Source organism: Ziziphus jujuba, chromosome 12, assembly GCF_031755915.1.
Source record: "Ziziphus jujuba cultivar Dongzao chromosome 12, ASM3175591v1".
Taxonomy (NCBI): Eukaryota; Viridiplantae; Streptophyta; class Magnoliopsida; order Rosales; family Rhamnaceae; genus Ziziphus; species Ziziphus jujuba.
In genome coordinates this window covers 25,493,795-25,516,142 of record NC_083390.1, presented here as the reverse complement: position 1 = coordinate 25,516,142, position 22,348 = coordinate 25,493,795, and the positions used below count along the sequence as shown (strand labels likewise).

Sequence of the window (22,348 nt, the reverse complement as noted above, 5' to 3'; positions counted from 1 at the left end):
TCGTTCAATTTACCAAAAACGCAGGCATTCGTTCAAGTGATGGATTAAAAACGACCATAGGAAACCACCTTTTATTCTTCGTTGGAAGGAGATTGTAAGTACAATTGGTTAGCCAAATGGGAGAGCTTGATTGAACTATGATGTTTCTAAATACGCCGTTAAAGGATCTGCATGTAGTTAAATTTGGTGGTGTATTTAGAATCAGTCTTAGGAAATTCCAATACAATCAAGCCTTCGAATAAGCCCAAACTAGCATCACAAATTTTAGAGGAATTTGGCCCGATACCCCAGTTTGAAAGCCTTTAATGAAATATACCCACCTTCTTTTGAGGTTTTTTGTTTTACCCTCTGTTTTTTTAATATTCCCAAACCACCCTTTTCAAATATCAAAAGGAAAAAATATACATGGAGAGCACGAAGAAAAGAGGAAGAGAAAGTAGGAGAGAATGGCGAAGCAGCTACCGAAGAGTTCTTCGAGAGGAGAGATGAGTGGAGGAAGTATCCTAGGCTCAGCGATCAGCTCCGCCATACTTTTCCAGGATTTAGCCTTGGAGTCGCCCCCTTTAGCGTCTACCTGGTCGATGACCAGATCTACAACCTTCCTCTTCCTCTTCTTCTGGGTCTGCTTTTAATGGTGTACTTTTTGTTGGGTTTTTCAAGAAATCTTCAAAATAGAAAAATACAATTAGAATCCTATAGTCAGAACCCTACCTTGGCTTTTGTCATTGGGACTTGGCAGGTGGAAGTTTATTTTGGAAGCCGCAGCAGGAGGAATCAGTCATGGTTAGATTCAATTCTGCTATATTTTCATCTTTTTTTCTTAATTTTATTGCTTTTCTTACCTTGGGTAGGGAAAAAAAAAAAGTGAAAATTTGTTTTAAAAATGCAAAACTTTAGCATTTCAGTTTTATCAAGTTTTATGAATTCTTGATTGTGTATGTTTTTATGATAAATTTTTAGCTGAAGTATTCGAGAGAGCCTAATCCTACCAAGTGTAAGTAATTTTTCCACCTTTTTTTTTTTTTAAATTGTTGTTGTTGATTTATAGAATTTTGTTGGCCACTGAGAAAATCTTGGAAAAAGGAGGAGCGAAGTTAATTTTCTGAAATATTAAAGTTGCATTTTTGAGCGAAAGATATTGATTTTTCTTAGTTAATGATATTGAATTTGGTCTAAAACAAGGCTTTTCACTAGGAATCTTCTTCAGTGTTTAAACAAAAGTTAGATTGGTTAAGCATGCTTTTAGTTTTGGAAAGTTTATTGTTAATGTTGTTTTTTATGATCTTAATCAGCCTGCAAAGCCAAAGGATTAGACCTATGAGTTCGTTTTAAGGTATGCTTGTTCAACTTGATTGCCTTTGGGATTTCAGTGTTTTATTGGAAGTCTGAGATGGTTAATGATGGTGAATACCTTTAATAATGTTAAAGTTCAATGAAAAAGTAATTATTAATATAGTAAATCAGTGATAGTATGTCAAGGGTTAGGTTAGATCAACAATACAGGAAATTTGACTTAAAAAATAATCAGAAAAAATTGGTTTGATATCTAGTATGCTAATGATTTTGAAATATGACTTAACCAAGCTAATGCTTTGTTTTCATTATATTCTCTCTTCAGAATACTAGGGAAACAGCCAATGCTACCATGCAGGCCCTTTGGAATACTGTAAGCAACGTGTCACTTACACAGACCCTCCTAGAACATAAGGAGTGAAGAAAAAGGGATAGTAATGCAATAATGACAATGGTGATTAAACGGTAAAGCCTTCTAAGATTGTGCTTTACTCTCGACTTAGCACCAGTGAACTGTTTATGGCAGTAGATCCAAATACGAAGCATCTATTGTATTATGAGGACAAGGTAGACCATTCAAAAGGATCTATATCTAGAGAAGTTGTTGCTTGTTGAAAATACTTTGATATCTCTGCACAACGACAAATAGGTTAATTCCTCAAATCTCTCCATCAAAAGTAATTTGGTTGTTTTTAGGTTGCTTATTACTATGGTATGGAAATGTGGTAATTTTCAGTCTTCAGTTATTTTTTCTGCCATTATTATTATTATTATTATTTTTTCACCTTCCATTTTTGATAAGTACATATGAGTGGAATGAAAAAAGGTACTGGTACATGATGTACATTGTTCAGTTTAGCTGCTTATGTTATATTTATAAGTTGTGGTTGAAATTCTAAGCGGATAAACACAATATTTCTTTATCCTTCTAGTATGATGCAAATAATGGGGAATTTTTCTTTTTCATCAATTTGGATTGTATATTAAGTTAATTGTTTATTCATTTTCCTTTTCACTACTTTCTTTCTTGTAGTCATGACTCATGACCAAGCTGTTTAGTTTTTGGCACCTCTGTCTTATACTGGTTCCTATTTTGTCATATCCGCTGTTTTACTTTTAATTTTCTGTACCTTGTGATAAGCAATAGTTCTACAAACTACCATCTATTCTTTAAAGCCCATTTGATTGGTGGACCTATAAGGTATATTATTAGGTTCATTGGAATATAATAATGGAAGCTGTATTGAGTTGGGACATATGAGGGTCCTATGCTGTTATTGGAAGATATAAATTTCTTTTTTGTTCACTTCCTTCCTTTTACTATGGTTTTATGTACCAAAATGTCTTTTAGAGTTAAGGTCTTTGTATGCATGATAGACATGGATATTTTTTCCATGGGCTTGTCATTTCTTATTTTGATTGAATCTTGAATCTATGCTTACAAAGTTTCTCATTTGTAGGATTGCCACATTGACATCTGCTCCCCAAAGGTTCTTAGCCTTTTTACTAACAATTTTGATCACCAACATCTACGACGCCATTTTGTCAAGGGATTGCTTGTTGATGATGTATGTATTTCAAATTAACTATTTATTATGTTAAAAAAAATTTAAACTGTCAGCTAGATTTACATTTCCAACTTATACTTATATATTATATTACATAAATGGAGGCACAGATACACATACATGATGCTTGTGCCTCTACCAACATGAATTGTGCATATATTATTGAAACTCTATATTTTAAAATGTAATGGAACTCTCTTTGATTAGAATGTAGCAGAATTATTTCATGACTATGCTTAGCTGTCCATAAACTTGTCTAGTTATGTTGGATAGGAATGCATATGGATAAAGATTTATTCATGGTAGAAATTTCTTATATTTTTTGTTGATATGTAGTTTAGTACCTTTTGTCAAGTGAATATGCATTTTGTCCTCTTGGACATGTCAACATTTATATTCATTTTAGTTTTGGAATTGTTCTAAGGTAACCGTATATCCATTCAGATTATGGGTTACAAAATATTCACACATGAAATTCATTCAAGCTATGCGGCTAGACTTGACAATTTCCGCAGTTATGACACTGTTAGGAAGGACATAATTCAGCAATGGACATATCCATTGTTGCCAGGTGTTAAGTTGTTTGGGAACTCTTCGGTTAAATTGGAAAGATAGGGGATGTATCAAGCATCAGGTAATTATCACAAAGTTGTTATGGGATATCCTTTTTATAATTGTTTGAAGAGTTAAGAATTTTCTCATGTACTCATAGCTTTATGAATGGTATCATTTATGTTAAATATTCACATAAAAGAGAGTACCAAGTAATTTGACTTTAAGTCTGCTAGAATCCTTATTTAAACATTTCTTTGTTACTTACGTTAAACTAATATTTATTTCTGTTGATATTAATAAATGCAACTAAAACAGTAGAAAAGCTCTTATCAGATAATTGCACCTTATTGGTGCTTTTTACTGAAGAATAGCTTCACCTCTCTCTCTCTCTCTCTGAGAGAAAGGAGTTTTCACCTATTTTCATGGAAATGACCAAATAGATGTACACAATTTAAAGTGCAATATAATCTTCATTTTTAGAGCACAACATATCACCATCTCTAATTTCTACTGTGCTTCTCAATTGCATTTATACATAAGCTTCTTTGAGGATCCTGTATGGCTTTTAAATTATTTTATAATGGAATAAAAATTAGTGTGATTCTTGAGGGAAATACCAAAATGTGAATGGTTGCATGCTAACGTTACTGAATTCCTACTATTTTGTTCAAGCTACAAAAATTCTTTCTCTTACATTTGTTTGACTTTTATATGCTGCCACGGATATAAGATGTTTTTTCATTGGTATGGCAGATAACTAGACTTGCTTTCTCCTCAATCGATTCAAACTATATCTATGTGGAAGGGGTTGATTATGAGGTGAATTATTTAAAGGTTGATTAAGAGGGTTCCAGTGCAACATGATTTTCATGGATCTATGAACTCTAGCTTTCAATTCAATAGCAAGGATTAGGTCATTTTTGAAATTGTACTCTAATATGAGCTACTTGAATCATCTATAGCCCTTGTAACATTCAAATACTTGCAATTTTTTTTTTCTTTGTCATGTTTCTTAATGGAAAATTTACTTTCTTCATTGTCGGTTGGAGGAGTAAGACCATCTGTCAGTCAAACTGCATCTTAATAAAAAATTTGTGTTAATATTTTTATCAAAAAGTATAAACATTTTAAAAATATATGTTATATTTTCATAAGGTACATTCACAATTATTAATATAATTATATTTAAGCATAAAAAAATATAAAATACATATATGCACGATTATTTTTTATTAATAATATAGATGCTAAATATAATTTTAGTAATGATCCCTAACAAAAGAATCCACAAAAAATGGGAAAAAAGTGGAAAAATTTCAAATAAATTTGATTATAGATGGAGTAAACATAAGCTATAACAAAGCATGGGCCGCTAAGGAAGTTGCACTATCAGGTTTGTGGGGCACGCCAGAAGATTCATATGCAAAACTTCCTTTATGGAGTCATGTTTTGAAGAGCAAAAATCCAGGCACGTTTACTCGAATTGAAACTGATGATCAAAACAGATTTTTATATTTTTTCATGGCACTTGGAGCTAGCATTAGAGGGTTCCAGCATATGCGGAGAGTCGTAGCTGTCGATGGAACTACACTGAAGAATAGATATAGAGGTTTGTTATATATTGCATCATGTTTGGATGGGAACAATCAAATTTATCCACTTGCTTATGGAATAGGCCCTGGGGAGACAGATGCGGCTTACACGTGGTTTTTTGAAAGCTTTAAAGAAGCGTTTGGGGATGATCCGAATATAGCTTTTATATCGGATAAACACAAGAGCATTGCAAAAGTAATACATACAGTTTTCCCTAATAATCACCATGGCCACTGCACATATCATCTTGGTACAAATTTACATGCTAAGAAGTTTAAAGGTAATGTCAACGCGATTATATCAACTTTTAATGATGCAGCTAGAGTGTATATTGTTGAGGATTTTGATAAGGCCATGTAGCTTTTAGAAGGGGTTAGTATTGAAGCTGTACAATATCTCAAGGATGCAAGTCCTTCAAAATGGGCTAGATCACATTTTCCGGGCAATAGATACAACATAATGACAACTAACATTGCAGAGAGCATGAACTCTGTGCTTATTGATGCTAGGGATAAACCTGTTTTGCCATTACTAGATCACATTCGTGATGTCTTGCAAAGGTGGTGGTATGAACGTCGAACTAACGCTGCTGCAATGCAAACTCTTGTTACTAATTGGTTGGAAAAAATCATGCAGGACCGCTCAAATAATGGCAGAGGCTTACGTGTTATGCCAATGAACTTATATGAGTTTCAAGTTGTTGGTCATGGCATGTTCGTTGGAGTTGTTAACTTAGAAAATAAGACGTGCTCATGCAAGGAATTTGACATTGATGGATTTCCTTGTGTCCATGCAATTGCAGCATGTAAGCATCGACATATCTCTCCATATTTCCTTTGCTCGGTGCATTACTCAGTTGACTCACTCCGTGATGCATATTCGGAAACCATATATCCACTTGGAGATAAAAGTCAGTGGCATGCTCCAGATGATGTCATAAACCAGGTTGTACTTCCACCTCAAATTGGCAAACAGTCAGGAAGACCGAGAAAGAAGAGGATTCAATCTCAAGGAGAGGAGCATCATCAATATAGATGCGGGAGGTGCAAACAGGCTGGTCACAGCAGCCGATCATGCTCCGCCGCCGTACCTCTTGATAGCACTAACAACCAACAGCACCATTGAAACGAACGCCCATCAATCGCATGATGCTATATTCAGACAATGAGGCCATGTTATGTGGTATGCGTGTGTATGAAATGTAGTCAGGAATGCAATTAGTTGGTCAACCGCGTAACGTGTGTTTTGGCGTAATAGACGTTGGCTTTATGTGTTCTTTTATTGTCAAATTCATCTATCGTATTGTTTTGATAACATATCATTCCGTCTTCAGTTTTTGGTTTAGTCGTTTGTATGTTTCTTACTATTGCATGGATGATATTACTGCCCAATGGTAATGACCAATGCATCATCGGTAATTGACATTTGTACACCGTCGTAAAAGACTCACAACAATTCCATCCGGCAACTTCAATCATGTGTGTTCCAACCAATAACATGCTAAATGTAGCATTATTAATGATAAATTCTGGCAAAGTAAGTGATCAAACGGCATTAAAAAATGAAAAACGTTCAATTTGTTTTTGATTCAAAAATTACCGAAGGTTTCGTCAGTAATTACTGAAACCCTATGGCAATCACATTTTACCAATTTTTTGGGCCCCACAAGTCCCCTAAGGTGTGTTGAATGCAAAAAAATGAAAAATATGAATTCTAAAATTATCCTAAGGAGAGAAAATCCCAAAATTGCTTAAAAAGTTCTCAAATTTTCTAAAAACATAGGATGACTGTTCACCCTCGGTAATTCCCGAGGAAATTGTCAGTAACCAACAAATACCCTCTGGAAAAATTACCGACGGTTTCGTTGGTAATTCCTGAGGGTGTACAGTCCATAACATTTTACCAATTTTTTGGGCCCCGCAAGTCCCATAACGTGTATTGAATGCAAAAACATGGCAAATAGGGATTCTAAAATTATGCTAAGTAGAGAAAATCCCAAAATTTCATAAAAGTGTATCAAATTTTGCAAAACATTTGGATGACTGTTCACCCTCGGTAATTCCCGAGGAAATCGTCGGTAACCAACACATACCCTCTGGAAAAATTACCGACGGTTTCGTTGGTAATTACCGAGAGTGTACAGTCAATCACATTTTACCAATTTTTTTGGGCCCCACAAGTCCCATAACGTGTGTTGAATGCAAAAAAATGAAAAATATGGATTCTAAAATTATCCTAAGGAGAGAAAATCCCAAAATTGCTTAAAAAGTTCTCAAATTTTGCAAAAAAATTGATGACTGTATTCCCTCGGTAAGTCCCGAGGAAATCGTCGGTAACCAACACATACCCTCTGGAAAAAGTATCGACGGTTTCGTTGGTAATTACCGAGGGTGTACAGTCCATCACATTTTACATGTTTTTTGGGCCCCACAAGTCCCATAACGTGTGTTGAATGCAAAAACATGCAAAATAGGGATTCTAAAATTATGCTAAGGAGAGAAAATCCCAAAATTTCATAAACGTGTCTCAAATTTTACAAAAAAATTGGATGACTGTACCCCCTCGGTAATTCCCGAGGAAATCGTCGGTAACCAACCACATACCCTCTGGAAAAATTACCGACGGTTTAGTCGGTATTTACCGAGGGTGAACAGTCATCCAATTTTTTTGCAAAATTTGAGACACGTTTAGGAAATTTTGGGATTTTCTCTCCTTAGCATAATTTTAGAATCCTTATTTTGCATGTTTTTGCATTCAACACACGTTATGGGACTTGTGGGGCCCAAAAAACTTGTAAAATGTGATGGACTGTACTCCCTCGGTAATTACCGACTAAACCGTCGGTAATTTTTCCAGAGGGTATGTGTTGGTTACCGACGATTTCCTCGGGAATTACCGAGGGTGAACAGTCATCCAATTTTTTTGCAAAATTTGATACACTTTTATGAAATTTTGGGATTTTCTCTACTTAATATAATTTTAGAATCCCTATTTGCCATGTTTTTGCATTCAACACACGTTATGGGATTTGTGGGGCCCAAAAAATTGGTAAAATGTTATGGACTGTACACCCTCGGGAATTACCGACGAAATCGTCGGTAATTTTTCCAGAGGGTACTTGTTGGTTACTGATGATTTCCTCGGGAATTACTAAGGGTGAACAGTCATCCAATTTTTTTGTAAAATTTGAGACACTTTTATGAAATTTTGGGATTTTCTCTCCTTAGTATAATTTTAGAATCTCTATTTTGCATGTTTTTGCATTCAACACACGTTATGAGACTTGTGGGGCCCAAAAAATTGGTAAAATTTTATGGACTGTACACCCTTGGGAATTACCGACGAAACTGTCGGTAATTTTTCCAGAGGGTATTTGTTGGTTACCGACGATTTCCTCGGGAATTACCGAGGGTGAACAGTCATCCAATTTTTTTGCAAAATTTGAGACACTTTTATGAAATTTTGGAATTTTCGTGTATTTGTGTGTTCGTGTAAAGCCGTTTGTTTGGTTTTTTGTATTTGTTTGAAAGTGTAAAGATGTTTAGAAAAGGAAAAGTTGACTTTTGTTTGGTTTCAAAAATAAGAGGATATGTAAGTAATTTTTTTTTGTTTGAAGGTTATAAAGGATATTGAAGGGTAGAACAAAAAAGATATCAAATGAGGAGGCAAAATTCATTAAGCTCGGTCCAATGAAGATATTGGGTCAAATTCCCCCAAATTTTAATCCAAGCCCTTCATCTTAACTGGGCCTAGTATAGGCCCAAAAGATTGCGAGGCCGAGTTGTTCTGTATTCCCATTGAACGGAAAATAAAAAATAAAATAAAAAAATAGCATCACGAATTTTAAAGCACATCCAACGGTTAGGATCGCACACTTGGATGACCCTAGAACTACCAGATCCCTTATCCTGCGCACACACTGTGACCTTGTCCTCTGCACTGTCACATGTCATGGCCGATGAGTTACAGCCACTGGACGGCCCAATCACCGCCGGCCAAACAACGACTACGCCGACGCCAACGCCGCCGCCTCCACCAACAGCAACAACAACTACGACAACAAACTCCACCACAACAGCAACAATAACGGCACCCCCTTCCTCCGACAACACAGGACTTCCTTTGGCGCCGAAACGCCAACGCCGGCCGAGCGTCCGGTTGGGCGAGATCGGCGACCAACCGGCCGCAACTGTATCGTACGAGTCGCAGCTCCGGCGGGCCAGGCATCATCCATGGAGATACCCGAAAGATAGAGACTTTTCATCTAAGGCCGTGAAGGCTCGCTCCATAACGAACCTAGTCAATGGTGGCGGGGATTCTCATGAAAATCAGGAAGCGGAGGAGAGGAATCAGAATGGGGAAGGTAGTAATTTGGAGTTGGGAAACAGAAATGTCAAAGCCAAGCGAGGCACGGTGACAAAGAGGGTCCGGTCGAATTGGATTTCGAATTCGAATTCGAAGCTCGACGATGGCGGTGCGGAGGGCGATAGCAGAGAAGACGTTGACGAAGGGTTTAGGGATTTTGACCCGGACTCGGATAGTCCGTTGAAGGACCCGAGCCCGGTGCACTCTGTGGACAACGCGGCGGTCGATTTGTGGAACGGACATAGGAGGTCGGGCAGTCGGGCAAGGGTTTTGGAGAGCCGTGAAAACGACGCCGTTGAGTTGGATAATATTATGCTGGATTATAATTGCAGTGGAGTGAGGTCGTGGCTAATAGATTTGGGATTGAGTCGGTACGCGCCGGTGTTCGAGATTCACGAGGTGGACGACGACGTTTTGCCGATGTTGACCTTGGAGGACCTCAAGGATATGGGAATAAACGCCGTCGGTTCCAGGCGGAAAATGTACACTGCCATTCAAAAGCTTCGCAAGGGGTTTTCGTGAGTAGTCTTTTTTTTTTTCCCCCTTCTCTTGTGGAACTGTTAAAAGTAGTTTAATTTGATATTATAAACCCTCGGTCATCGCAGAAATGTTGTTAGAGAAGGAAATGCATGTCTGAGACGGTTTTTTGAGCTTTTTTTCTTTCTTTTTTTTGCCCCCCCTCGATTAATAAAAATAAGTAAATCATATTTTTGAGTAAAACTTTTGGTCTTTTTGGGCTTCTTGTAAATGTCTTGTTATAGGAAGACATGGATGGTAAGATGACAAACAAGGAAAGCTAATGCCTTTGGTACTTGGTAGTTAATTCAAGTTTTTTTTTTTTTTTTTAATCCAATTATAGTAATTCTGCAATTTATTTTCATTTCCGTTCGACTTTCTTTCTTTGTTTGTTTCACAGACATTAAATGCAAAGTCTTCCTATTACCAACTTTTCTGTTTTTAGGAAAGAACATTTCTTTACTTGATTAAGATAAATGGATTATAGTATTTCTTTACTTGATTAAGATAAATGGATTATAGTATTAGCAAACCTTTTGAATTTTACACTGATTTTTTCAAGCCAAATGGTCCAATATTCTTGGGAGGTTATGATAAAGAGGTGTAACATCTACCTGTACCTTGCAGATGCTAACTTTTTTTCCTTTCGTATTGATGTTTTGTCTAAATTGTTTTAACAAAATTTTCTGCAACTTTGTATATTTAGTTATGCGCGTGTCATTGCCAATTTGGTTTTGTCCTTTCACTGCCATAATCCTGTCTTGGTCAATGATTGGTTTAAAAAATTGTACTTGCGCTACTCCCCGTCCTCTTCTGCGTAAAATTTGGGCCCTTTTTTTTTATGTGACGCGAGTGGCAGAAATCAAATCACTGTGACAGTGTGTATTTGATACACTTAATAAGCAGAACCAAAGGAACTCCTGTTGAGTTAAACCATGTGTAGATGACTTGGTTAAGTTGTTAGAAGATAGCTGATCTATTTGTAGAGTTAACTAAATTGTGTGGATTTAATTCATGGCACATTTGGATCAAGTGAAAAAAGCTCTTAATAGTTCAACTCATGGATTATACTAAGATCTTCTTTCTTGATTTTAAATTACAATCCTACTTGTATTAATAATTTTCTAAGGTTCTTATTTGAAACGGACAAACGACCATCAATTATGGAAGATGACAAAAGCTGATGGTGATTTCTTGTGTTAGCTTTGCTGGTTTGAAGAAAGTATTAGGATTTGCAGAGTATATATTATAAAGGATGTGGTATCAGAAATGCATCACAGTTACTGGTAATCTTTTCAGTGTAGTTTGCTTTACTGGCCACATGCATTTGTTTGTGCAAGCTTTCTATCAAGTGTTCTGTCACAGTTGTTGAGCGTTTCTTAAATTATGTGTTTTTTCTCCCCAATTTATTGATCGTTTTTCGCCTTAATTCATGTCTAGTGCTGGTTGATTTGTGAGTAGTTCCACATGTCGAACAGATTTTTGGGCTGCATTTTTATGGAGTGCGTCTGCCAATGCTGAGCTTGTGTAGAATCTCATTGGCCGTGATGTGTTTGAAACTTTGAATGGCAAGTTTTGGTCTTTTGAAACTTTGAATGGCAAACAAGACAGTTTTTTTTTTTTTTTTTTTTTTTTTGGTGGGTAAAATGGCAAGTAAGACTGTCGTGAATCCTTAACATGGTATTGAAAGATAATCCTAATTTCATAATGGATAGACATGATATGGATTCTTGTTGATCTCTTTTGAAAGGAAAAAAGGAGTTTGACTGGCCAGTGATTTGACAGTACGGAAGAGTCTTAAATGAATTAAAGACTCTTTCGGCAGCATTCGGTCTAATCGGTGTTTCTAGTAGTGTCTTGAATGATTAATTTTGTTCATCGTGCGGCTTTTAAGTCTATTGAAAAATGATTGTTTGAAAAAAAAAAAAAAAGTCTATTGAAAAATGATTATGCAATTGCAGTTGTAGAAATATTATTGGGTCGAAAGTCCCATCCCATTGGATGCCTAGTCTCAGATCGAGTTCTATTTTGGATTTGGTAGCCCAATAATTCCGTGATCCAGTCTTCTATATACACCTAAAAGAAGCTATGGTGAAGACTAAAAGCTGCAGCCCACTACCTGTAGATCAAAACGGAAACCGGGGGTAATTTGGTAAGTTCATCTTTTTTGGCCCTTTTTTTTCTTTTTTTTTATCGGATCAGATTGAAATTCATTATTGGAAGAAACTTTCGTCATACACAAATATTATGTGAAGTTACTGTAAAAAGTTGATTCAAGATCATATTTTGGAATTGTTCTAAGTATAGGCCCGTAAAAGCTCATTCCCTTGAATATGGTGGACATAGCTTTAATTGCTACTACGTACATTATTATGAGTAAATTCTTCACTAGAATTTGATATAATCTTTTCTTAATGATAAAATAGTCAAAAATAAAATAAACTATTTTTTTTTTTGAGAAAAATAGTCAGAAACTTAATCCAAGGTAGCATTTCTATCGTATCTGGAAGTACATAATTCATCTTTAAAAAAAAAAAAAAACAATAAATGTAAAATGTCGGAAGTTAGATTAAGCATTGATGGGATAGGAGTTGCTACATATGTTGACATAATTAATGGTAAGAACGAAGAAACATCAAGCCCTCATTGAATTAGCTTGGAGATACAAATTTTTGGGTTATAAGTTATTAATTTAACCCCAAAACCACCCGTACATAAACATTGTTTCAGGGTGCATTCCCAACTATGTAGTCTCCATCAATTAGAGAATTTGATAGAAAGATGATACAAAAAAAGAAAAGAAAAAGAAAAAGAGATAAAAATAACAAAACCCGCGGTTAAAGTAAAAAAACGAAAAAAGAAAAAAGAATAATGGCCAAAAAAGAAAAAAGAGAGTTTATATAAATTAACAATGATACAACATGTGGGATTGGGAGCATATGGGAAAAGAAATAATGGGGGGAAAATTGGAAATGAAAATGGTAGGTGGGGTTCTTAAGCAGAGGTCCTAGCATATTGGAGCACCATAACATGATCTGAGGTTGAGGTTGGGGAATCTGGAAGCAAACACACTGCGTCTCTTCGACTCCATATGTGATCTCTTACATGCTGCAACGTCAAGAATGGTAGAAGCTGTTGCCCTCTACATGTTATCTCTATCTGCTATTATTCCATTATTAATATTCAATTTCCCCAAATCAACATATATTCACAATTTTATATATAATTTAAAAAACAGACAAAATTAATGATTAGTCATCAAGTAACAACATTCATGCATGCTCTCAAATCATTCAATTCACTGCACTAGTTCATTCTCTAGAGATTACTATACTAATTAATTTCTATCTGTTTTTTTTTTCTTTTCAAAGCAAGTTTAGCTTGCTAATTAATCTTGATTAAAATTTAGTGTAATGTTTTCTCTAACGCAATCCTAATACAATGACAGTATTATAAGTTGTTACAGAAAGCTACATTTGGCCATCTCAATTTTGTTTGTTTTTATCTTTTCGAAACATATGGAAATTTTAAAAATTATTTTGTGGGGAAAAAAATAAAGGACATCATATACTAAGAGAAAATAAAACAAGAAAAGTAAAAGATATTTGTATGTATATAAATATATATATAGTGTAGGAATGAAGTCATGCTTTGTCACTAGCTTACGTCTTGGCCATGGTATGCCCCATATAAATCTTTGTAACGTCTACTTTACCCACAAATTTGTTCATGTCTCTTACAAACCTTTTTTCTTTACTCAAAAAGATTCCTCACTCCCCAAAGACGCATAAAAAAATAATTGGGTGTTTGGAGGCTGCCCGTCCATACCCACGATCTTAAAACTGCCCGAGTTTTCTCATCATTACGGGACCCACCCAGACTTTGCTCGTAAGCCAAAATCATGACCCTTTAGACTTTTTATTATTTTATATATTACCACATATCACAATCCAAATCCCATACACAAATTTATTTATATATTTTTTTAAAAAAACATAATATTATTAAATATTACGTAATGGATCCAAAAAGCACGGCGACAAATAGGCACTATCTTTTTTTTTTTTTTTTTCCAGATGACCTAACCGATATTATCTATTTATATATATATATATATTCCAAATTTCATCTTCATGCACGTCTCTTTCACGTTGCTTCTGAAAACCCTAATATCAAAATGTCAATATTCTCCCATGAGCATGAGCATGAACAACCACTTTGAGATTTGCCTTGGATGTCTATTTCTCTTTATGCTAGATTATCTCTATATAATTAATAATGGACAAGCCACTGGTGAAAACCTAGTTTTATCCTCTCGATATATTATTTTAAACTGCATGCATTTCTCTATGTATATATTTATATTAATATCACCAACCACATAGCATTGAGTATTCATTTTTTTTTTTTTTTTCTATCGGATTATCGACATAGATGGAGCTGCTTTTACTTTTTTTAAGGTGTTTTATTTGACAACTAGGCATGATTCTATGTTGTAGATTTACCCTTCATGCATTGCTTTCCTCCAACGTAAATTGGATATGTGGGTTTTTATATATATATATATATATATTTGTTTATCAAGTTGGTGTTTCTTTATTTTATTATTTTTTTTGAATTTTTTTAGTGGTTTTCTTTTTCCGCTTGGTTGGTGAGGAGATGGTAAGGTTTTTAAAATTCTATCAAAGTGCAGCACTTAGATGGGTGTTTTTAAGCACAGAACTAATAGAAAAAGAGAGAGAGAGAGAGAGAAAGAGAGAGAGAGAGAGAGAGAGAGAGAGAGAGAGAGAGGAAATTAGAAGAAGGGCCTACAATTAGCTGTCGGAAAGCTGAGTTGAAAGAAGCGAAAGCGTGACGAAAGGAAGGGAAAGATAGAGAAAATAGAGAAATTAGAGCATAGAAGAGGATAGCGCATGCATATGGTGTTGAGAACGACAGGGTCCACGTGTGATCTTGGAGACCCTACGATCATTATGATTTCCATCCATGTGTTATTATCAACCTTCTTTTTATTCTTTTTGAGTGTCAACTAAACCCCAATGTCCAAACTCTCTTTTTACTTTTTTCTCTCTGTTTTTTTCAACATCTTAAAAGTCAATGAATGCACTGATTACTAACTAAAGTATAAAACAGCGTATTTTAAAATAAAATATATAGATATATAATGATGCCAATATTTTAAATTGAAAATAAAGGAACTTAATTATATAAAATATTTAAATTATATGTATTTGATATAACAACAATTTTAGATGATCAATTCTATTTATTCTAAACTTAAAAAATTAAGGATATATTCATTTGAATCGGACTATTTATATATATATATATATATATATAAAAGAGAGAAAACATCCATGTATGGAAAATACAGCCATTTTTTCTTTCTTCCACCTATATATGAACATGTTTTTACGGTTCTTATTGATTATTTTCTCTAGAGACATGAGAAAGAAATCTCTATGCTTCTAATGAATCGTGGCTAATCATCACAATATATACGTTCACATATATATATATATATATATATATATATATATATATATGAAACATGTATATTAATTAATAATGAGAGCCGAAAATTAAATATAAGATGGTTTAGACAAGAGGGAGAGAGAGAGAGAGAGAGAGAGAGAGAGTCCTAAATTTACGCCTAAAATTTAATCACTAGAGACAAAGTATTATTTTTATAAGTAGAAGATGGACCTCACCTTTCACACCCACTTAAAAACCTAATGATTGGGGTTATATAGTTGCATGCCATGTGTAAAAGTTGAAGGGTTGGCATTCCGGACGGCATGGAATTTTCTACTTATAATTAGGAATAAAAAGATTATGAATCAAGCTAGCAAGATAACTCTTCTCATGACCTGGGCGGTGGATCCTAAGGTACGAACAAATTGCCGAATTTAAAGCTATGTATATATATATATATATATATATATGGAGTTGACTTATAATATGGATGAAAATTTTGTGCATTAAAAAGCAATAGGAATGTTGAGTGTTTAACACATCCGAAATACTTGCACTTGTTTATTCCTTAGATGACTCTTTTATGATTGGATGTATATATTTTACGTGAAAAATTAATAATAATAAAAGGAAGAAGCTCGGTGAGGATTCCCTTTTTTTTGTTTTTTTAATATAAGTTGTAGCTGCATGGAAGCTGAAGGGAGATAACAGGTTACATATATCGGTTACATATATATATATATTTTGTTGTTGTTCATATCTGTTTGTTAGTGATCATGATTAATAATTAATAATACTATCTCAATATAATTAATTAATCTCCTTATATCATGGCATGAACCACAAGGAAACATAAGAGTATATGAATTCAGATAATGCTATAATAGTTGACCTATAGCAACTCAAACAAATATATATATATACACATAATTGTATTATGTATTAATATTATATATATATATATATATGTATGTATGTATGTGTATTTGTATATTTAAAACAAACTGGAATGTTGAGTATGTCATACATCCTAACAAATCTAATATAATATTTGTTTTTTTTTATTTTATTTTTTTTATACGTTGTTGTAGCCTATAGGTAACTAAGAAAACGTCTACATGTGATAACTGGAACACCATTTAGGTCAAGGCAAAGACAAATTCAACTAATATACGTGGTCTGTTTTATATAGCTATCCAGTTTTGCATTTGCCTTTTCTTACATATAATATGCATTCTTTTCATTAATTTTAATGTAAGGTCGGTCTCGTTCTTTTGATGTTTTTCTTAAAGTATATCGTGGTTTAAGTTCCTGTCATTTTATCTATTATAATTGCTACTTTCATATATATATATATATATATATTAATATATATGTTATCTTTGTTGTTTACCTAGAAAAAGCCCTCTCTCTAAGACTGTGTTTCATAAAGCTAGGAATTTTGTATCGCTCTAATTGTTTTATGCAATCTATTTCATGTTATTAGAAAAAAATATAAATGAAATGAAGATTCACCTTCCATCATTTTAAGTTTTTGGAATAAATAATATTTCAACATGGTATCAAAGCCAAAGATTCAAAAGATTCTGAACTCAAAACTCAACAATTTCATCCAAAAAAATAAAAACATATGTATGGATTTAAAAAAAAACCCAAAAACAGGTGGGCAAGTGAGGGAGAATATTAGAGAAAAATATAAATAAAATGAAAGAACCATATTTATAATTGACCATAGTTTTGTTATTTCTCACTCTATCTCTATTTTTTTTTTTCTCCTTTAAAGATTAAACAGGCATTGAGTTGTGGTTTAGGGATATAAAATACTATGTGAAAACAATTTTTTTTTTTTTGGGTAAAATTATAGAAAAAAATATTAAAAATTAACTTAAAAAATTTATGCATGAGGTTTGTTTCAGACTATGAGTAAAATAAACGTAGCATGTCAAAATAATCACATAAGTAGTCAAGAATTGCGTCCTTTCCATGAAACATTTACAAAGATTTCTCTTTCTAGCAGGCTTCCTATATATAAAAGCTTCCAAAAGTAGTACATTAACCACAGACAGCTGTCTAATTCGGTTTTATTTGAGGGAAAATAGAGAAAATAGACTTTAAAATTAAATCAAGATGCCTGATGATCCAAGGCAATCATAATTTAAATTAATTAAGCAGACTTGTATCTTAACTCTTATTTCCTATAGAATGCCTGTTTAGAAAAATTAATGTCTACTTTCTTTGTTAAGCTAGTATCTTGTCTATTCATTTCAAACATGAACAATTTCTACGATTTTATAGCATTCTTCATTCGTATATCTCTACATTTCTCTCCAGCAATTCAAGTTCAGCTATGGTGAGCATGTACCAAGAGTCGTTTTTTACGCACTTCATGATTTCATTACAATTTAAGTATGCAACTTTCTAAACATTTAATTCTAGATGTAAAAAAAAAAAAAAAAAAAGCGTCGAAACATGTTTTGAACTAAATTTTTGAAATTTTTTCATAACTTAAATATAATGGACTTCATGCACAGGTTCATCTAAAGTATAAATATACCCTCCTAAGATCAAGCCAAGTAAAAAAGAATCAACATTTAGGGACAATTTCTTCTCTAGGATTCATGGATAATGTTTTCATATGCTTTTATGGTACAAGCACCGTAAAGAAACTTTAATTTGTTGAAATTATTAGAGAGATCTATAGTGATATATTTCATGATGAAGTGTGTGTTAGAAGCAATGGTATAAAGAAATGGAATGCAATAAATATCACAGCACTACGTGCACAAATTATTATCCCATTCACGTATATTTATTCCTCGTTTCAATTCTATGATGAGCAACTTTCAAAATCAATCATATATTTGTATGCTTTGGCCTCGTATGATATACATACATATTATAGGCACATAACTTTGAAGTGTGATGATCAAGCTTCTGGCTGGAATCACATTATATATATATATATATATACACACACGAAAACCCAAACAAAAAAAGAAAAAAGAATGAAAATAATAAGGTATCGGCAAAGAAAGTTTTCAAATTAATGGCAAAAGCTATGGTCCAGGTACGTTTCCTTAGATTTTCAGGAAACGTTATATTCTAAATGGAAAATTCTATATTTAGTCTTTTCGATTTTTCCTGAAAACTAACTCAATGGAATTCTTTCAACCACAAGTAAGGAAATAGCAAGCTAATAACAATGATAGATTAATTGACTCCCATGTTTGATAGGATGTGATTTTACCCAAAAATTTCTATTTCAGTACTAGATTTGGCTGACCCTAGATTCATATTTATCATACCTTTCTTCTCCAATCGTTCCGTCAATAAGTCCCTCATCGTGAACGATACTCATGATGTCGATTAAATATCCATAGGTGCAATAAACGTTTATGTCTTTATTTTTATTATTTTTATTTTTTTTTTATTTTTGGGAAAGGTTTTCTGCTTATGCAACATTATGAATAGCGTTTATGCTTCCTAAAAGTCCACCATTAAATTTAATGCGTTCATTTAATTGAATAGTAATATATAGATTTCTCAATAAAGGTAGCGATGGAAGGTGTTGATGCTGCTTAATTTCAGTTTTGATTTGAGAAACGACCGTAACCTGTATCTTCTACTAGTCGACATATTTATTTCACCTGTTTTCTATTCAATTTAGTTTTCAATAACAATGCTTATATATTTATATATAACTGTTGCACTATATTTTTCTATCTACGTATGAATCTTTGTTAACATGTTACTTTCAATTATTTTTTTGGATCCATTATTCAAAGTTTGGGTAACATAATCGTGGTAGGTAGTTTTTCCCTAGTTTAGTTTCATTTTCAGCTTGAACTTCACACTTAAAATCTCATTACGAAAAAAAATAATTGACCATGTATAACAAACTAAACATGAAGGTAATGACTATGGTTAGAAGACAACATAAGTAATTCCTGGTTTTGAGAACAAAAATGGCTAATACTAAAAAAAGAGAAGATGACTACCTAGAAAATATACATAGCACCTAAATATATCCTAAATATGATATTGTTATAAGAAATGAAAAAATTATAATGATAACTAGTGGAAGCCCATTTTAGTTCTGATGTTTCTGTCATGCTTCTAACACCAACCAAATGTCCATATTCATGAAATTCAAATTCTGTAACTTGATCATAACACTAGGATATATATATATATATATATATATTTATATATATGTATGGTTCACCCTTTTTTTGGGCTTCTTAATTATAATCTTAACTAAGAGAAACCGAAATAAGGAAAAAGGAACAATAGGAATGACAAGCAGGAATCATATATACTTTCTAAAAAAATAAAAGTTAATTAATGAATAGACATACCTCTGATTCGCTATCCAGTCTGAGCTTATTGACCAGATACTTGATTAGCAATCGAACTGTCATTCCTCCATCCCTGTAGTTTTTGGAATAATATTATTCCGGGAATGAGGAAAAGGAAAGTTTTTTTTTTTTTTTTAATTTTTTAAATAAAAAATTAAAAAGTCGTAACAAAATATTTAAACATATTAGTGATTTAAAATTAAGGAAGAGAAGGGGTATGCTAGTAGTAAGATTTACTTGATTCTGAGGTAGTTCTTGGGTATTTGAGGCAAGAATGGTTGTTTAGCTCTGCATTGTTAATTACAAAAGACAATAAGTAGTAAGTGAGAAAGAGATAAATTAAGAGAAAGTATATATACATATATAAATAAACAGAATAACAGGAGAAATGTAAATGTATGAGGTTGTTGCACTTACTGGTTTTGAGAAGCTTGAAGCATAAACCAAATGCCGGAGTGAGGCCTCCTGGGAGGACTAACAACTCTGAAATCAATGCTAGGCCCGGCAGCTGAAACATCCATTAATCCGGATTGTTGCAGCTGAAACTGCCTTGCGAAATAGGAGGAGGATCCTCCTGCACCAAGAGGCGGCATCGAAGAAGAAGAAGATGATACTGATGATGATGATGTAGAAGCCGTGCCTATATTATGAGAAAGAATCGGCCTAAATGCCCAGTTAACCTCTTGTTGATGATGAGGAGAAGGAAAATTGGAGCTACTACTTGCCATGTGGTGGTGGTGGTGGTGGTGTTGTTGAAAATATAAAGATGTAGTAGTAAAATTAGAAAAAGGTCTAGGAGGAGGATGAGGATGAGGAACTATTTCAGGAACATGAAACATTGGAGCTATTGAGGAAGACCTTATCGCTAATTGTCTTGAACTTGGTAATCCTCCTCCTCCAGCTCCAGGTAACAGATCCAGCTCCACCAATCCTCCCGAGCTTCTTCTTTGATCCATCGTAGTTGTCGGCGTAGTTGCAGTCGCAGTTTGAAGATTATTCTTGTTGTTGCTTTCCATATGGCCGGTTCCAATACCCAATTGAAGCCACCCTTCGTCTCTCTCGTCTTTCGAACTCGATTCGTTGAGACTATTAGTCCTCGATTCATCTTCAGCCATTGGTGGACCAACCAGTCCAAGATCAGATCCTAAGAAGCAATTAGATTGATCAGTTGTTTGAGTACTAGTACAGTAGTAGTCATGCCCTTGTATTTCTATTCTACTCATAAGACCACCGAAATACTCCGAATAGTTATCGTCTCCGCAGCCGCCTGGATAAACCACGCCTTTGTTGTTGTTGTTGTTGCTGTAAACAAGATATTGATGATGATGATGATGATGATGATGAAGATGTTGTTGTTTCGATAGGTTTTCAGCAGGAACCATGGTCATATCCGAGAACCCGGAAACCCGAACCGCCTTTTGTACGAATATTTGTAGGATTTGATGATGATGATGATGATGCAATTGATCTCAAATGATAATTCTAGAGCCATGGATTGAAGGAACAAAGTCTTTTTTGAATCTGCAAGGGTGGGTTTTTATAATATCGAGAAGAGGAGGAAGAGGAGGAGAGATTGGTTACAGGGGGTGGGGGGGCCATAGGAAGAATGTTTTGGAATTGTGGAATCTAAAAAGGGAGAGACACCCATTAACGGCCTGCTTTCTCTGCAGATAATAAAAAGATTTTTTGGTTTTCTGTTTCATCCTAGACACATATCATCAGAGAATAAACCTTGCAAATCTCACTTTCCATTAATTCTCTTTGTTTGGAAGCTTGTGGATATGAAATAGTTTCCTCACAAAACTATCAAATTCTATGAGAGAGAGAGAGAGAGATACAATAAAAAAAAAAAAAAAAAAAAAAAAGAATGAGAGAATAGATGGTGGTCAGTCAGTTATACTAAAAAATATATATTATTATATATTTATTATTTTCTTTTAAGAAGGAGGAGGTTCTAACAGTAAATATAATTTTGACTTTATTAAGACGAAATATACTTCCACCTGTTTTTCTAATGGGAAAATATCGGAGAGGGCTCATCCAGCTAACAACTTTATGGCATATGTTCCCAAAGGTAAATGACTAATAAAGGCTCTCTCTTTTTGGGATATCTCTAAAAGGTCCTTTTAGAGGATGGGGGTTTACTTTTATATTTAGTGAATGGGGATTCAATAAAGACGATCCCTAGAAGACAAAATACAAACAAAACAGATATAAAAGTGCCTCTTTATTGTTAATCATATCATACATATGCTTCTAAATTTGGTCAATCACATGCGTTATACATAATAATTTTTTAGTTTACCCCTAAGAAATTCATTATATATAGCTACATATTTGGCATTTTTCGGAAATGGGTTTGATTTTGAAATATTAAGCAGTTAAATGGTATGGTGTTAATCAACTAAAGAATATATAAAAGTTAATTAAGGAGGGGGATTGGGAAGTGGAAGGGCATAATGAGGGGAGATTATCTGTCAAGAAAAGCATAAGATAATAAAGGAGTAAGATGTAAATTAAGAGGTAATTATAAAGAAATAAATAGGGAGTTTGGCATGCATGATGGTGTTTCCCCACAACCCAAGAATTGAAACACAGCGACGTGGGCTTTTATTAATCTCTTTC

The 22,348-nt window shown here is 33.9% G+C and overlaps 2 protein-coding genes across 3 annotated transcripts; one reads left to right on the top strand and one right to left on the bottom strand.

Annotated features, from left to right (window-relative positions):
• The first annotated feature begins 8,960 nt into the window (after window positions 1-8,960).
• LOC107435228 (uncharacterized) lies at window positions 8,961-9,896 on the top strand. Its single transcript, XM_016046786.3, has one exon. The coding sequence runs from the start codon at window positions 8,961-8,963 to the stop codon at window positions 9,894-9,896; it is 936 nt and encodes a 311-aa protein (XP_015902272.2).
• Window positions 9,897-11,517: 1,621 nt separating this feature from the next.
• Window positions 11,518-21,557, bottom strand: LOC107429692 (protein LAX PANICLE 2). 2 transcript variants are annotated; one of them, XM_060813765.1, is made up of 4 exons: window positions 20,141-21,557; window positions 19,961-20,011; window positions 19,724-19,796; window positions 11,518-13,052 (listed from the first exon to the last, which is right to left on the bottom strand). In XM_060813765.1, the coding sequence occupies exons 1-4, from the start codon at window positions 21,109-21,111 to the stop codon at window positions 12,885-12,887; spliced, it is 1,263 nt and encodes a 420-aa protein (XP_060669748.1). In that variant the 5' UTR covers window positions 21,112-21,557; the 3' UTR covers window positions 11,518-12,884. The 2 variants fall into 2 exon arrangements, with proteins under 2 accessions (XP_060669748.1, XP_015895910.3); XM_016040424.4 differs by having other exon boundaries at window positions 11,518-13,049.
• Between the last annotated feature and the right edge of the window lie 791 nt (window positions 21,558-22,348).

Coding starts and splice junctions, on each gene's coding strand:
- LOC107435228 (XM_016046786.3), top strand. CDS start 8,961: ATGGCCGATGAGTTACAGCCACTGGACGGCCCAATCACCGCCGGCCAA.
- LOC107429692 (XM_060813765.1), bottom strand. CDS start 21,111: ATGACCATGGTTCCTGCTGAAAACCTATCGAAACAACAACATCTTCAT. Junction 20,012..20,140: donor CTTCAAGCTTCTCAAAACCA/GTAAGTGCAACA, acceptor TTAACAATGCAG/AGCTAAACAACCATTCTTGC. Junction 13,053..19,723: donor GACTGGATAGCGAATCAGAG/GTATGTCTATTC, acceptor ATGGAATAATAG/CAGATAGAGATAACATGTAG.